Consider the following 16,029-nt stretch of genomic DNA (forward strand, 5'->3'; position numbering starts at 1 on the left):
AAAAACATGCACAGTCGCCGAGGAGGTCCACTTACTCAGCAGCTGCTGGATTCTTCCCTTGGCAGTGCTTAGGAAAGCAAGCTCTTGCTCTGAATCCAGCTGGGTAACTGTGGAAACGGGAGGAGGATTAGCCCCTGCCAAAAGCAACCCCTTTTGGAAGGTCCCAAAAAACCAAAAACATAACTCACCAGTCTTTTTCTGTTTGACCTTCTGTTGGCGAACCACCACATCCCTGCGGATCTCTGCCTGGAGCCTCTTGAGCTCGTACAGGACCCTGCCGATGTCCTCAGTCTTGAGCTTACTCAGCCTCAGGAAGGCATGCTCCACGTGTTTGTAGAAGCCGACCACATTGATCACCATGTTCCTGATGGTGGTGGGAACATAGCCCTTACCCTTCAAGTAAACAGGAAAGCTGCGGGAAGAGGCAGAGAGGCACATGATGAGCAGTGAGAGAGAGAGAGTAGGGACACTTTGTAAAGGAGGAGGAACCCATACAAATTTACTTCCTCAGCTTGTCCATGCGGGCTAAAAACCGCAAGTCCTCCATGGTCGAACTTTCGGGCATTCCGCCCACCATGTAAGCACAAAAGCGGAGACAGTGAGTGGCAACCTGCTTCGCGTTATCAAGGTCTTTACGACCCTTCCGCAGTCCTAGCTTAAATACCCTGAAGTCCTCAATGACCCGTTCTGCAGTGGGAGGGGACAAGAACCAAAAAAAAGAACGAATCATGCAATCATCTAAATCATGCACTTCCAATTTGCATACTAATAAGCGAGAATATGGAATGATTCCAAGTTACATGCTAATAGGCGAGAATGTGGAATGCTTCCAAGTTACATACTAATAAGCGAGAATATGGAATGCTTCCAAGTTACATAGTAATAGGCGAGAATATGGAATGCTTCCAAGTTACATGCTAATAGGCGAGAATGTGGAATGCTTCCAAGTTACATGCTAATAGGCGAGAATGTGGAATGCTTCCAAGTTACATGCTAATAGGCGAGAATGTGGAATGCTTCCAAGTTCCATGCTAATAGGCGAGAATGTGGAATGCTTCCAAGTTACATAGTAATAGGCGAGAATATGGAATGATTCCAAGTTACATGCTAATAGGCGAGAATGTGGAATGCTTCCAAGTTACATACTAATAAGCGAGAATATGGAATGCTTCCAAGTTACATAGTAATAGGCGAGAATATGGAATGCTTCCAAGTTACATGCTAATAGGCGAGAATGTGGAATGCTTCCAAGTTACATGCTAATAGGCGAGAATGTGGAATGCTTCCAAGTTCCATGCTAATAGGCGAGAATGTGGAATGCTTCCAAGTTACATAGTAATAGGCGAGAATGTGGAATGCTTCCAAGTTACATAGTAATAGGCGAGAATATGGAATGATTCCAAGTTACATGCTAATAGGCGAGAATGTGGAATGCTTCCAAGTTACATAGTAATAGGCGAGAATATGGAATGATTCCAAGTTACATAATAATAGGCGAGAATATGGAATGATTCCAAGTTACATAGTAATAGGCGAGAATATGGAATGCTTCCAAGTTACATGCTAATAGGCGAGAATATGGAATGCTTCCAAGTTACATGCTAATAGGCGAGAATGTGGAATGCTTCCAAGTTACATGCTAATAGGCGAGAATGTGGAATGCTTCCAAGTTACATACTAATAGGCGAGAATGTGGAATGCTTCCAAGTTACATGCTAATAGGCGAGAATGTGGAATGCTTCCAAGTTACATGCTAATAGGCGAGAATGTGGAATGCTTCCAAGTTACATACTAATAAGCGAGAATATGGAATGCTTCCAAGTTACATGCTAATAGGCGAGAATATGGAATGATTCCAAGTTACATAGTAATAGGCGAGAATATGGAATGATTCCAAGTTACATAGTAATAGGCGAGAATATGGAATGCTTCCAAGTTACATGCTAATAGGCGAGAATGTGGAATGCTTCCAAGTTACATGCTAATAGGCGAGAATATGGAATGATTCCAAGTTACATGCTAATAGGCGAGAATGTGGAATGCTTCCAAGTTACATGCTAATAGGCGAGAATGTGGAATGCTTCCAAGTTACATGCTAATAGGCGAGAATGTGGAATGCTTCCAAGTTACATGCTAATAAGCGAGAATGTGGAATGCTTCCAAGTTACATACTAATAAGCGAGAATATGGAATGCTTCCAAGTTACATGCTAATAGGCGAGAATATGGAATGATTCCAAAAGACGCACTTCCAAGTCCAAACTGTCCATAATCTGGAAGCTGCCCCAAGTGTAACCTTTTTCACTGGCGGGAATGTGGAACGTGGAATCATCCATAATCTGGAAGCTGCCCCAAGTCTAACCCACGCCCCAACTAAACAGACAAACAAACTGCCTATCTACCATACAGAGTCCCTTTTTTCAGAAGCTTGCGCAATTGCTCTCCCTTTGCGGCCGATTTGGGCGTCGTTTGCAGTGTCTTCTGCTTGGGCTGCTTCCCTGGCGTCCCCAAAACCACAGGAGTGGAATGCCGCCCCTCTGCCACCACTGCCGCCTTGGCTGCCTCTGCCTTGGCTGCCATGGCAGCCGCCATGGCTGCTGCCGCTTCCTTCTTGGCCATTGCCACTTCACCTTCCAGTGCTACCAACCGACTGAGGATTTTAGCGCAGCTGCAGGGCTGCTGGTTCTGGTTTATTTCATCATCAGAAAGATGGAGTTGAAAAGTAGATCTCCGAGACACCCCAGCTGACCAGGCCCGGACAGACGGTGGAGCCTCCTCCCCCTCCAGCTCCTCCTCCTCCTCCTCCTCCTCCCCCTCTGCCACCCCTTCTTCTTCTTCCTTCTCCTCCACCACCCACTCTGCTGCCGCCTCCTCCAGCTCATCCTCCTCCTCCTCCTCCATCTCCGCCTCCTTGCCACCATTGCTTTGGGCAGCGGGAGCAGGGCGGGCCTGCGATGTTCTCTTATCAGGAGTTGGGGGAGGGACCGGCTGCCCAGAAGAGTCGGGGGGATCCGGACACGTCTCACCCTCCTCGACGACCAGGGACGGTGCAATCAATGCGGTCTTTCTGCTGCTGTCTGTGGGGGCGTGCCTGAAAATCCTCGGGGACACGCAGAGGTCCATTGCTCCATTGTCCTCTGGAGGACAAAACAAGACGAGCACACGCATGATTTTGGGACACTGCCGTTCCCTCACCCCGTACCCCACCAGGGAGGGAAGGCAGACAGCCCTTACCTGGCTCGCTGAGAACCCCAAGTGTGGAGACCATGGGCGGGTAGGGCCCGTGGGAGCGAAGTTCCGCAAATTCCTTCGCGATAGCCACCCTCCTCGCCTGCGACAGTAGGGGTTCTCGGTCCTGTTAAAAATGGCCAGAGCTGTTTAACAATTGGCTCCTCTCCACCTCGTAACAGCTAGACCCAGACCTACCACACACATACACTTACACTACGAGATGAGAGCTGATGCGCGTCCTGCAGATGTTTGTCAAGGCGGACCAGGCGTTCCTTCATGCAAATGGGGCAGTCCAACGGATTTGACGTTCTGCAGCAAAGAAAAAAAGGGTCATTATTCCCAAACTTCCAATTTGTATGCTAACAGGCGAGAATATGGAATGCTTCCAAAAGACACACTTCCAAGTCCGGACTGTCCATAATCTGGAAGTTGCCCCAAGTCTAACCTTTTCACTGGCGGGAATGTGGAATGTGGAATCTTATACCCCCCCCCGGCCCCCTTGTCACAAAAGCACAGCCAAGACACATCATCAATCATCACATCATCTTACCTTGCACTCCCATATTTTAGAAGGAGCCCAAACTCAACACTGTTGGGGATCGTGTGAGCAGACTCCAGGTGTTGCTTAAGCTTCGCAAAGCTGCGGTAGCACAACCCGCAAAGCTTCAACGATGGAGACTGCATGCGATGGATGGAAAACAGGCAGACAACTAAGCAGCAGGTGTCTTCGCAAACAAATATATACAATAAATCTTTAAACCACTGTTGGGGTCTACTTACCATCTTCCTCAAAATCCAGGCGACCTCGGCCCTGAAAACGAAAAGACTGTCCACAATGTGGAAGCAACAGACTGTCCAAAATGTGGAAGCAAACCGTGTGCTTCCAAATTCCTATCTATTGCAATAGCATTAGCTTGCTAATTAACTCGCAAAATGCTCGTAAAAGCCTTCAAACATAGCAGAAACAAAACACAACCTGCCTCAATCAGCACACAACATAGAGAAACGCCACTTTCCACATCACAAATGGCCACTTACCTGTGTCTTCAGCCACATACAACACCAGTGTGCTCCAGACAGCCACCTGGCTCCTCAGTCCACCTTCTGCAGTATACTTCCTGTTAACACAGGATGTCATGTGGTGGGTGGGGGCCGTGGCCGGGACGTAAAGGCTTAATAGACGCCAATGTGGAAGATTCCACATTTGCACCATTCATGTTAATTCCAAGTTACATGCAAATAAGCGAGAATATGGAATGCTTCCAAATTACATGCTAATAAGCGAGAATATGGAATGCTTCCAAATTACATGCTAATAAGCGAGAATATGGAATGCTTCCAAATTACATGCTAATAAGCGAGAATATGGAATGCTTCCAAAAGACCCACTTCCAAATCCAGACTATCCATAATCTGGAAGCTGCCCCAAGTCTAACCTTTTCACTGGCGGGAATGTGGAATGTGGAATCATCCATAATATGGAAGCTACCACAAGTATAGCTACGAGGCGCCAATAATGACAAGCAAAGGCCTTTTGCAAAAATTTTATTGCTTTACAACACACAGAACCTGCAGTGGCAACGAACTGGCTCCAACAGAACGAAATGTGGGGGACTCCAACAGAACGGAATGTATGGGGCTTAGCTGGACCTCTTCTCTGCCCCCACCACCTTATTGGCCTTCTCCAAGGTCTTCTTAGCCTCATTTCCAGTTTGCTGGGAAGAAGGCTCGGAAGACGAGACGTCAGTGGGAGTCGGGCTGATGGGGCGCTGCGGATATGGATCGATGACAGCGTACCCAGGTGGAGCATCATCGGCTCCCCCTGTTTGGCCGGAAGGTGGTTGTTTTTTTTGGTCCGACTGGGTGGGGCAGTGTAAAGAGAAGAGAGGTGACAAAACATGAAAAGCTGCATCAAACTTGGGTACAAAGAATTTAACATACATATCTACTTACCATCTCTCGCGTCAGAAATAGTGACAATTAGATGTGCTTCCTGGGGGGGGGAAATGAATGGGATTAGGTGAGAATGTGGAAGCATGCGGTCTGCTTCCACATTCCTATCTATTGCAATAGCATTAGCTTATTAATTAGCTCAATAGCATGAGCTTGCTAATTAACTCGTAAAATGCTCGGAAAAGCCTTCAAACATAGCAGAAACAAAACACAACCTGCCTCAATCAGCACACAACATAGAGAAACGTCACTTTCGACACCACAAATGCCAACTTACCTGTGTCTTCAGCCACACACAACACCAGCGTGCTCCAGACAGCCACCTCAGTCCACCTTCCGCAGCACACTTCCTGTTAACACAGGAAGTCATGTGGTGGGTGGGAGGGCTGTGGGCGGGACACAATGGTTTAATAGACGCAATGTGGAAGATTCCACATTTGCACCATTCATGCTAATTCCAAGTTACATACTAACAGGCGAGAATGTGGAATGCTTCCAAAAGACGCAACTTCCAAGTCCAAACTATCCATAATCTGGAAGCTGCCCCAAGTCTAACCTTTTCACTGGCGAGAATGTGGAATGCTTCCAAAAGACGCACTTCCAAGTCCAAACTGTCCATAATCTGGAAGCTGCCCCAAATCTATTCTTTTCACTGGCGGGAATGTGGAATGTGGAATCTTCCGTAACCTCTTACGCCCCCTAGCTTGGCCGGGGAGAAGCCTAGAGACTCGGTTCCGATGGGGCAGCGCTCTCCTCGACCCCACCTTTCCATAGGCGCCTGGCTCATATCTCTCGGAGGAGATTAAAATTTTCACTTTTTTGCCCATCCCCCACCCTTTGCTGCTTGGCCTCGAGAAAGGCTTTTCTGCAGTCTGACTGAGCCGCTGACAGACCTCAGATGTAAATGGTTGAAATATGGTGGCCTTCCACAATCCTATCAGTTTACATGTATTTCAAATTCCAAAATGTGGCTTTTGCCCCAGAGGGGCGGGAACACTGGCAGTGACAAGCTGGCCCCTCCTCACGTGGCTTTTATGGCGGACCCGCCCCCCCCCCCACATCCCTCCTCTCATCTCCATCTGCACATCACACCCCTTCTCATGTCACTTTTATGGCGGATCCGCCCCGAAGGCTACCGAAAGCCGGCCGCAGGCCAGCCACCCCCCCCACGTCCCTCCTCTCATCTCCATCTCCACATCACATCCCCCCCCCCCCACATCCCTCCTCTCATCTCCATCTCCACATCACACCTCTCCTCACATCCCTCCTCTCATCTTCAATTGCACATCAAACCCCTTCTCATGTCACTTTTATGGCGGATCCGCCCCGAAGGCCACCGAAAGCCGGCCGCAGGCCAGCCACCCCCCCCACGTCCCTCCTCTCATCTCCATCTCCACATCACACCCCCCCCACATCCCTCCTCTCATCTCCATCTCCACATCACACCCCTTCTCACATCCCTCCTCTCATCTCCATCTCCAAATCACACCCCCCCCACATCCCTCCTCTCATCTCCATCTGCACATAACACCTCTCCTCACATCCCTCCTCTCATCTTCAATTGCACATCAAACCCCTTCTCATGTCATTTTTATGGCGGATCCGCCCCGAAGGCTACCGAAAGCTGGCCGCAGGCCAGCCACCCCCCCCACGTCCCTCCTCTCATCTCCATCTCCACATCACACCCCCCCCCACATCCCTCCTCTCATCTCCATCTGCACATAACACCTCTCCTCACATCCCTCCTCTCATCTTCAATTGCACATCAAACCCCTTCTCATGTCATTTTTATGGCGGATCCGCCCCGAAGGCTACCGAAAGCCGGCCGCAGGCCAGCCACCCCCCCCACGTCCCTCCTCTCATCTCCATCTCCACATCACACCCCCCCCCCCCCACATCCCTCCTCTCATCTCCATCTCCACATCACATCCCTGCTCTCATCTCCAATTGCACATCAAATCCCTTCTCATGTCACTTTCATGGTGGATCCGCCCCAAAGGGGCGGGTCCGAAGGCTACCGAGAGCCGGCCACAGGCCGCCCCCCCCCCCCCCCCCCCCACATCCCTCCTCTCATCTCCATCTGCACATCACACCTCTCCTCACATCCCTCCTCTCATCTTCAATTGCACATCAAACCCCTTCTCATGTCATTTTTATGGCGGATCCGCCCCGAAGGCTACCAAAAGCCGGCCGCAGGCCGCCCCCCCCCCCCCACATCCCTCCTTTCATCTCCATCTCCACATCACACCCCCCCCACATCCCTGCTCTCATCTCCATCTCCACATCACACTCCTTCTCACATCCCTCCTCTCATCTCCAATTGCACATCAAACCCCTTTTCATGTCACGTTCATGGTGGATCCGCCCCGAAGGGGCGGGTCCGAAGGCTACCGAAAGCCGGCCGCATCACACCCCCCCCACATCCATCCTCTCATCTCCATCTCCACTTGCATATCATACCCCTCCTCTCATCTACATCTGCACTCCCCACATCGCCCTTTTTCTCCCTCCATTTTACGCCCTTTCCTGACCAACAACCCGACCCAGACCCCTACCGCTACCTGGCCACTAACTCCGCCTTTCGGATTCAATTAAAACATCCGGGACAGCCCACACGCTCGCAGAGCTACGCCCACACCAAACGCTTCCAAAACACCATCCGCACACACTCACCCGCGAGTACCTGGAACACCTTCCAAAAAACGCCTGCCACCGCTTTTAATTCGCTTCCATTCAAACCTCTCTCATAGCCTATACAACACTGCCATCTAGTGGGGTCCCTTATTGTCCCTGATTCCACTTCCATATTCTCACCTATTTGCATGTAATGTGGAATTTGCTTCCACTTTACATTCACTTTGAATGAGAATCCCCTAACCCCTAACCCTACCCTAACCCTAACCCTAACCCTAACCCCTGCCCTGCATTCAGCCCTAACCCTAAAGGACTCTGGACTGATGCCTAACCCTAAAAGACTCTCTCTAGTTGGCTTTTTTACGGCACTTTTTCAGAACTGGACTGGACGATTTGTAACCCTAATGGCTCTTTTGTCCACTTATGTGCTAGCCCCTTTACATATAACCCCTGCCCTGCGTTCAACCCTAACCCTAACCCCTTCTGGACTTATGCCTAGCCCTAAAGACTCTTTCTAGTTGTCTTTTTTAAGGCTCACTCTTATATTCTGCCCTTTTCAGAACTGGACTGGCGGATTTGGAACCCTAATGGCTCTTTTGCTCTCTTTTCCTCTCACATACACCGATTGGCTATGGGACACACCCCGGGACCTGATCAATCTCGGCGGGGCCTTCCTTGGGTGAGGGTGTCTAGTGATAATGGCCGAAACGCCCTGTGATCCCAAGGTCCACTACTGACGATGTGTACCCCCAAAATCACGGTTCTCATTTCACTCACCTTTGATACAGGTCCACATGATATCACTTCTACATTTCACACGTTCACTATCTCTCCTCTCCTCCTTTTCACTTCCCTCCTGTCTTGGAGGGAGTGGAGGTGGCAGAGTGTACAGCCTGGTAAGGCGGGGGAGTGGGATACAGTCCGGTCCGACACCCTCTCCCTGACTCTGTCTCCTCCGGTTCCTGTTTCACATGTGGATTGATGTGCATGTATGACTGCGTACATGGGCATTAATGCATATGTTCTTTCACCTAATTGGAGATGTCATGGTACTGGTCATTATAAGGCGACGAGGGCTGCGGATGACGTGCGACGGCCAGTGCCTTACCTTTGGCTCCCCATTTCAACTGGCTTGTCGTTGGATGAGTCAGGGGGGGTCATCGTGACAGAGTCTCTCACCTAACCCTAACCCTAACCCTACCCTAACCCTACCCCTAACCCCCTAACCCCTAACCCTAACCCTAACCCAGTGCCTTACCTTTGGCTCCCCATTTCAACTTGCTTGTCGTTGGATGAGTCAGGGGGGGTCATCATGATAGAGTCTCTCCCCTAACCCTAACTCTCAAACCTAACCCTGTCGCCTATGGTGGCAGGGTTATAATTTCAATTTCCCCTAACCTTAGTGGAACCTGGCCCTAACCCTAAGTCTCTCCCGTAATTATTATCTTTCACTTTTATCCCATCCTAACCCCAATCTGCGTGGAGGTTGTGGAATATATACATATGTTTGATGTGTGGGAATATGTACATGGTGGGGAGGGGTGGCGTGGGGGAGTGGGTGGTGTGGCAGGGCGGGCCTGTTTTGGTGGGGCTGGATACAGTGGGCATTGACCCCGCCTTCGTCATGGATGGCGGGGTCCAAACATTTTAATGTTCTAACCACCCCCCCACCCATGCCCTGATCCTAATTATAGTTGAGTGAAAGCAAAGTAAAGGGAGTGCCTAAACTAAATTAAGTTGGAAATTAAAACAAGCCAAAGGACAAAAGACAAGCAAAAGGAAAGAGGAGTAATACAGGGGAGCACACTGGGGCCTGAAGAAGACAAAACAATAGTCGAAACGTTGCCAATGAAGTGTGTGAAAGCTAAACTATGCTAATAAGCTAAATAAATGCTCATTTGAAACTAATTAAAGGAAAGTAAGGGAAAGCAAAAGAGTATAATCATATCACCTATGGAAACCCAATTATGTTTGTGCGGACACTGTGGCGAAAGGCAGGGGTGAGAGTGCACCTACCGTCTCCTCTTCGGGGGAGAGGTCCAACCTTGTTCCCCTAACATAAATCAGAATACCAACCGGCACTAAGCAAAATTATTGATGTATGACGTGTCTTTACATGACTTTATTGTGATTTGGTGCTATAGAAATTAAACTGAATTGAACTGACTCGGCTTAATACAAGCAGCCTAAGGGTTAAAACAAAGAGTGAGAGTGACACGCCAATATTAACAGGTGTAAAATAGAGAAATTCAAGTATAGCTTAGAGCCTAAACTGATAATAATAAATGTTGCAGACACAGTCTGTGGGGATGCTAAACCCTCACACTCTTCTAACCAAGGTGCCACCAGATTTTTGCAATGTGTTCCATCTGTCTTTTGAAATTTTCCTCATATTATTCTGGATCATTAATGTTCTGCTTATTTAGGGTTTTTAAGAGTTACTCTGTCTGATGCCTCTCAGGGTTTGTTTGCATTCACACAGGGGTAAGCAGATGTTCATTTAGCACAGGGTCAAGGTATGGCTGAGAGAATTAATGGAACCTGGAGAGCCAACATTGATATGATCTATGAACTGTTCCAGGCGTTGTTTCTTGCATTAAAGAGTTAATGCTGATATTCTCATGTCAGCACCAGAGTGAAGAATCCTTTAGTTTAAAGGACCCCTTTTCAGGAGTTTTCTGATTATTTTGATTTTAGATGTGTGCAGTATATACACACTGTGGCAAGGCGGAAGGAATGGAAAGGACAAAACACCTTATTACTTCCAGTGTTTTCAATCCTACTCACTAAAAACAACACCTACTACATACACTGATCCAAAGATATTCTTATAGATGGAAAGTAAAATGAGTGTGAGGTACTGAAAGTGGGAGGGTGTAAATGACATGAGCGAAATGTACTGAGACAAAGGTTTTATTCATGTTATACTGGTTCATTAAAAAAGTTACATAAGAAATTAGCTGGATTTTTTAATCTGGTGCACATAAGTAAAACAGAATAAACTGAAGGCAGGGCTGCTCTACGTAAGGTAAAGCACAGAGCTTTGAACTACACGATTAAAGGCCTAAATTATGTCAAAGGAAAAACAACAAGGGTCCTGAACAACTTAGCTAACATTCCAAAACTGCTCTGAGCAAGGACAATGATTACAAATCAATAATAACAAAAAGAAAAATGAGAGTAGCAAAGCTGGAAAGATCTAGGGCTTTACTTCAAAGCATGCATGCAAGGTAACAGTGATCAATAACAACCAAAGATCTGATGTCTGACAACACAAGCCCTACACTGTGGCACTGCTAAGGAAAATGTAAGCAGCACAAGGCCACAAGACTAGCCAAAAAAAATAGGTTTTTTAATCAATTAATAAAATTAAATGAATAAACAAAATAAAATGTTGCATCAAATGATGTTCGAAGCAGCTCTAATGTCACACTGTTGGCACAACATGAAGTGTTTCTGATTCAACTGGAGAAGAAAAACGTATTGCTGATCCTGAACTGTCTGTGGATGATTCAGCATCACCAAACACAGCCAGTAGGAGAATTAACAAGAATTTAGTTGCAAGTAACAAGTAGTGATAAATAAGCAGGTAATGAAGAAATTTTATCCTAAACAGGTTAATCAGTTACTCATTGAGAATAAATGGCTGCTTTCCTGATGATGTGCTGCTCCCAAAATAAAATTTAACCACAAACATTTCTGTCCTGCAGCAGACAGCAACACAGGAGGATAAAATGCAGTGGAAGAATTTGGCACAATTAACATACGGATGACACTAAGTCTCATCAGGGGGGTGGATGATACAACAATTAATCATGGTTTACTAAAAACTTGAGTTGTCTTGAGTTGTGTCTCTGTGTTGATGTATTATCTAAATGGTTTGAGGTTTTTCCAGAGCAAAATAAGTTGATGTTACTGCATTTCTTAATTAATGCTTTACAGCAGCTTGGTGAGTATTTTGGTATTGTTTTTGTTTTTTTTTAATTTCGTACTAGGTTGGTTTACAAAGGGTGATTGCGGCTCAATAGTGAGGGAGGTTGAACACCATTTTCAAGATTTCACATTAGCATGATACATTAATACGTGTGGGGTTATGTGAATCATGACGAAAAGATCAAATATATAAATTGGACTTTCACTGTGGAGTGGTAGCAATAAGCACTTAATTTAATAAAATGTAGTGGTAATTACATCGACTTTTTGGGGTAAACATTTTCTGATTTATACACAATTGTAAGTCTAAAAACGTGTTTATGGATTTGTGAAAGGGATTTTCATATTTATATAAACATTTTCTTATGACATTATGCATGCAAAGCTTAATACACATTTATTTTGAAAATAATACTGACCAAAACATGGCTTACTAACCCTCTATAACCTATCTACCCAAACTGCAACAAATTTGGCACGCCCATACTTTCCTCACACAGGCCAGCTACTCTCCCAGTTGTTGGAATGTTCTGGACATGAACAAAAACATTGAGCATAGGTTGACCTGAGCAAACAAGATGCTAGCAAGTTTTGACTTGCTAACTAAGACCGTATTATGAAGATATTTTTAATAGCATTAGCAAGTTTTTGAGCCGTTGATTGTCTGTGTGGAGCGTGGATGAGCCATCGTTCTGTTGCTGTTGCTCCTGCTGCAGTTTTCATTGATGGCTGATGAGACACTCCTCTCAAGTAGATTGATTTTGCCTTGTTCTTCTTTCATAAAGAGGTCAACCAGTAGAATCTTCTCTTTGTGTATCTGCAGGCTAATATCCTTGGGGATGTCTGGGATTAGCCAGTCTACAATGTCATTCATCAGCATCACAACATTCTGCCAGAGACAAGTAAAAGGAAATTATGGTATTATGAAGACATTTCTTCTATTTTATAAAACAACATTGTTTGCTGTGTAGGTGTAATACATGGCATATAATGAAATTAGATGAATGCAACTGCCAGAAAAAAAAAATTCAACCTTGAAAAACAGTGAGCATTGTGTGGCCTTTGCAACACTGTCATATTGAAATAAAACCTCTCTTTTGCAGGAGAATCCTGGCAAAGACAACATCAACACAGTTACAACACACTACACATGGATATATCACAAAAACTTACACAGAATGAAGAGCATGTCATAAATGCATTTATTATTTTTCCAAAACCATGAAACCGTGTCAAACGCAGCTGTTAAATCTAATGTGAAATGAACGTAATTCATTTCTCCCATGTGCAATCCACTTCAGTTTGCCTACAGAGCTAATAAGTCTATGGAATACACTGTGGCTCCTGCTCTCCATGCTGTTCTGTCCCACCTGGGGCAGCAGAGGAGCTACACTTGGCTCCTCTCCATAGACTTCAGGTCTGCCTTTAACACCATACTCGCCCACAGACTGGAGAACAAACTATTGGACAAAGGAATTCCACTCTCCACCTGCCTTTGGATTAAGGACTTCCTGAGTGACTGGACATAGAGGGTTACAATGGGCCACCCCGTTCTACACTGCCATCAGCCTCAGCACTTGAGCTGTGTGCTAGACCCTCTACACGGATGACTGTATTACTGTCAACCACAGTTACATCATTGCTAAGTTCGCTAATGATATAATCTCTAGGGATATGAGTTTACCTACAGGGATGTTGTGGATCAGCTGAGACAATGGTGTAGGACAGGGCTGTCTAAACCACGGCCCGCGAGCAAACAGCGGCCTGCCATCCATTTTTAATTAACCCATCTCTCATTTTCGCATGGTCTAACCCTCAACCATCCCTTTAACTATGCTGCAATGGGTCTTAGTTTCAGGGGAACCTCCAATGATACGTTGAATCCATGTTCTGAACCTGATTTCTATGTTTGTGCCTATGTCCTATCATTTAGCCTCTTTACCGATTATGTCAGATGGCTGCACTTCCTAAGTCTGATGTTGCTCCTATTAAAATAGCAGTTTTCCTTTCCACTCAAAACCCACCACCCTGTGCATGCTCAGGACAGGGAATCGAATGGAAAATTCTATGCAATTCAGTTAGTTCCCTTGGCTTTAAATTTATTTTAGGAATTTGCATCATATAAGTACAATTTTAATGAATTGGATTACAATTAAATGAGTGGAATTGAACTGTGTCTTTAAAGTTTCTTGAGATGACGTTCAGAAGTGGCTTGGTGTAATTTAGAAAAAAATGTATCAGATAAAATAACAATTATGACAATTGTATTCACAATACCAATAACAATTACACTAAATGTACTAGTACAATGTTTCACCTCACCTGGAAAACAATAACAAAGGCCAGTCGCACAGCCAAAACTGCCCAGAATTCCTTTGAGATCTCATAAGGTGTGGGTGACCAAGGAGGTTCTCTGTAGTCCTTATACCTTTGATTTATAACAAAACAAAAACAAAAAAATAAGGTGTCACAATAGATAATTCTGTACCTAAATTGCTGTTGTCCACAGAAGAAATTGTATGTTGTCTTCTTCAAAGAAATTAGTTCTAGAAGTTGTTGATACATTTAATAACACACAGGATATGCAGTATGACTTGCTGATCAAATTGAAAAGATTTTAATTGCCTCATGTCTCATGTATCCTTAAGCCTCTTTTTAAAAAATGATTATATGGAAGTTTGTATCTGACATCTCATTTGAAGATCAATCTTGCCTCCTAAAGTAGTCATCTTAAAAGATATGTGACAAATATTTGATCAAGTTTGATTCATACATAAATAGAAATAAAATCAAACCTGTGCTTGTGCATACTACCGTGTTATCCGAGCAACGTTATTCACTTTTAGCGTGCTCCCAAAGTTAAAGTTAAATGGAAGGGGAAGGTATACAAATGAAGAGCAGGTGGTTTGATTTAGGGTAAAAAATATTATTTTGGGGAAAATTTATTAAAAAGTATAAAAATTAATTTATCCAATTTTTTCACGGAGGGGGGACTTATGGTTAGGGCTATCGTCCTGTGACCTTAAGTTTAGGCAATATGGGGAGTGAAGGTATAAAGGAAGAGGGAATGGTGTTTCTCTTTGGGATGAAACAATGTATTAATAACCCACTGTTAGAGATAAATGCCCTCTGTCTGGTCAGAGGTTAACACTATTTTGTTGTTTTTTAGTAGTGCACATACTTAACACAGTTTGTCTGTTGAGCAACAGTAGTTTTAGAGATTTTCTTGAGGATAGTTTCAATTAAACTCAGAAATGGAAAACTACAAATTAACTTTTACATTTCGTGATAGGACAACCAAAAATGATGATGTATGAGCTAGAGGAGAAAGGTGGATGATTCTGTTACCAAACTCTCTTTTTGTTAAAATTATGAAATGAAGACTAATTTTGTAATTTAATTTCTGTGCAACTCTGAGGTTGTGAGGAGGTTTTGTGTTTTGTCATCAAAGAACAGCTTATTTTTCTCTTTCTTTGTTGAAATGCAATCTGGGATTCTGTGAAAGATGTTTTAACAGTGTTTGTAAAGAGTTTATAACACCAAAAATCACAGCTCTCTCTCTCTTTCTCTCTCCCTCTCTGTCTCTAACTCCTGTGTCAAAATTCATCCAAGCTTTTCCAGGCAGAGGGTACTGTTACTACTGTCAGTAGCAACCCTGACCAAATAACTGATTCAGTGCAAAATGTGGCATCTGCAGAGCCATACCTAAACTCTTAAGACTTTAAATCTCTGGGTATTGTATGTTTTAAAGTATAGCCATAATTTTAAATTACACTGACATTATATTACATTGACTATGAACTGTAAACATGTTTGAGCAAGTTGATTTCCCTACCTGCAAACTTCAACAGGATAGCCAAGATGCAAGGGATCCATGGTTCCTTTTCCATCTTCAAACTTACTGACATTAAAGTAAGACAGTGTATGGTTAACAAATCCATGCATGGAGCCATCTGGGCTGTACATGTACTGGTAGACCATTCGTGGGATGAAGTCAGAGGTGAAGGAGATAACAAATGCCTGAAAGAAGGGGTGGAGGTTCAGATATTAGTTGCAGAACTGGGAGTTAGCCACACACCAAACTGAACAAAGACACAACCAAAAGTGCCTTTATAGTTTCTTGCAGGACTTTCTGGAAAGTCGCTTGCTCTTTCCTAGATAGCCTCTGGAGCTGCAGAACGTCCCTCTCCTTCACTGTTCTCCCCATTGGTAGAAGAAAAGGCCTGCTTTTCTAAACGAGCTCTCCAAAGCCTCCTTGACTGGCACAGCCTGCCAGCAG

General features: G+C 45.0%; 2 protein-coding genes and 1 long non-coding RNA gene across 3 annotated transcripts in view; 1 reads left to right on the forward strand and 2 right to left on the reverse strand.

Moving 5' to 3' along the window:
• Positions 1-4,893: 4,893 nt before the first annotated feature.
• Positions 4,894-6,208, reverse strand: LOC140306727 (uncharacterized). Its single transcript, XR_011915783.1, has 3 exons — positions 5,461-6,208; positions 5,184-5,223; positions 4,894-5,089 (listed from the first exon to the last, which is right to left on the reverse strand). It is a non-coding gene; the product is annotated as an uncharacterized lncRNA (long non-coding RNA).
• A 5,008-nt stretch (positions 6,209-11,216) lies between these two features.
• The window catches only part of LOC140307794 (anoctamin-1-like), a 57,682-nt gene continuing 52,869 nt past the window's right edge, over positions 11,217-16,029 (reverse strand). Inside the window, exons 22-24 of the mRNA XM_072386806.1 lie at positions 15,586-15,770; positions 14,073-14,178; positions 11,217-12,639 (exon numbers count right to left, since the gene is read on the reverse strand). Coding sequence (XP_072242907.1) covers positions 12,388-12,639; positions 14,073-14,178; positions 15,586-15,770 — 543 coding nt within the window. The 3' untranslated portion in view covers positions 11,217-12,387. The remainder of the gene's footprint in view (positions 12,640-14,072; positions 14,179-15,585; positions 15,771-16,029) is intronic.
• wwp2 (WW domain containing E3 ubiquitin protein ligase 2) overlaps positions 11,310-16,029 on the forward strand; it is a 304,365-nt gene continuing 299,645 nt past the window's right edge. Inside the window, exon 1 of the mRNA XM_072386810.1 lies at positions 11,310-11,316. The gene's annotated coding sequence lies outside the window, so the exon portion shown is untranslated. The remainder of the gene's footprint in view (positions 11,317-16,029) is intronic.

Source organism: Leuresthes tenuis, unplaced genomic scaffold (genome assembly GCF_036924035.1).
Source record: "Leuresthes tenuis unplaced genomic scaffold, fLeuTen1.0.hap1 SCAF_5, whole genome shotgun sequence".
Lineage (NCBI taxonomy): Eukaryota > Metazoa > Chordata > Actinopteri > Atheriniformes > Atherinopsidae > Leuresthes > Leuresthes tenuis.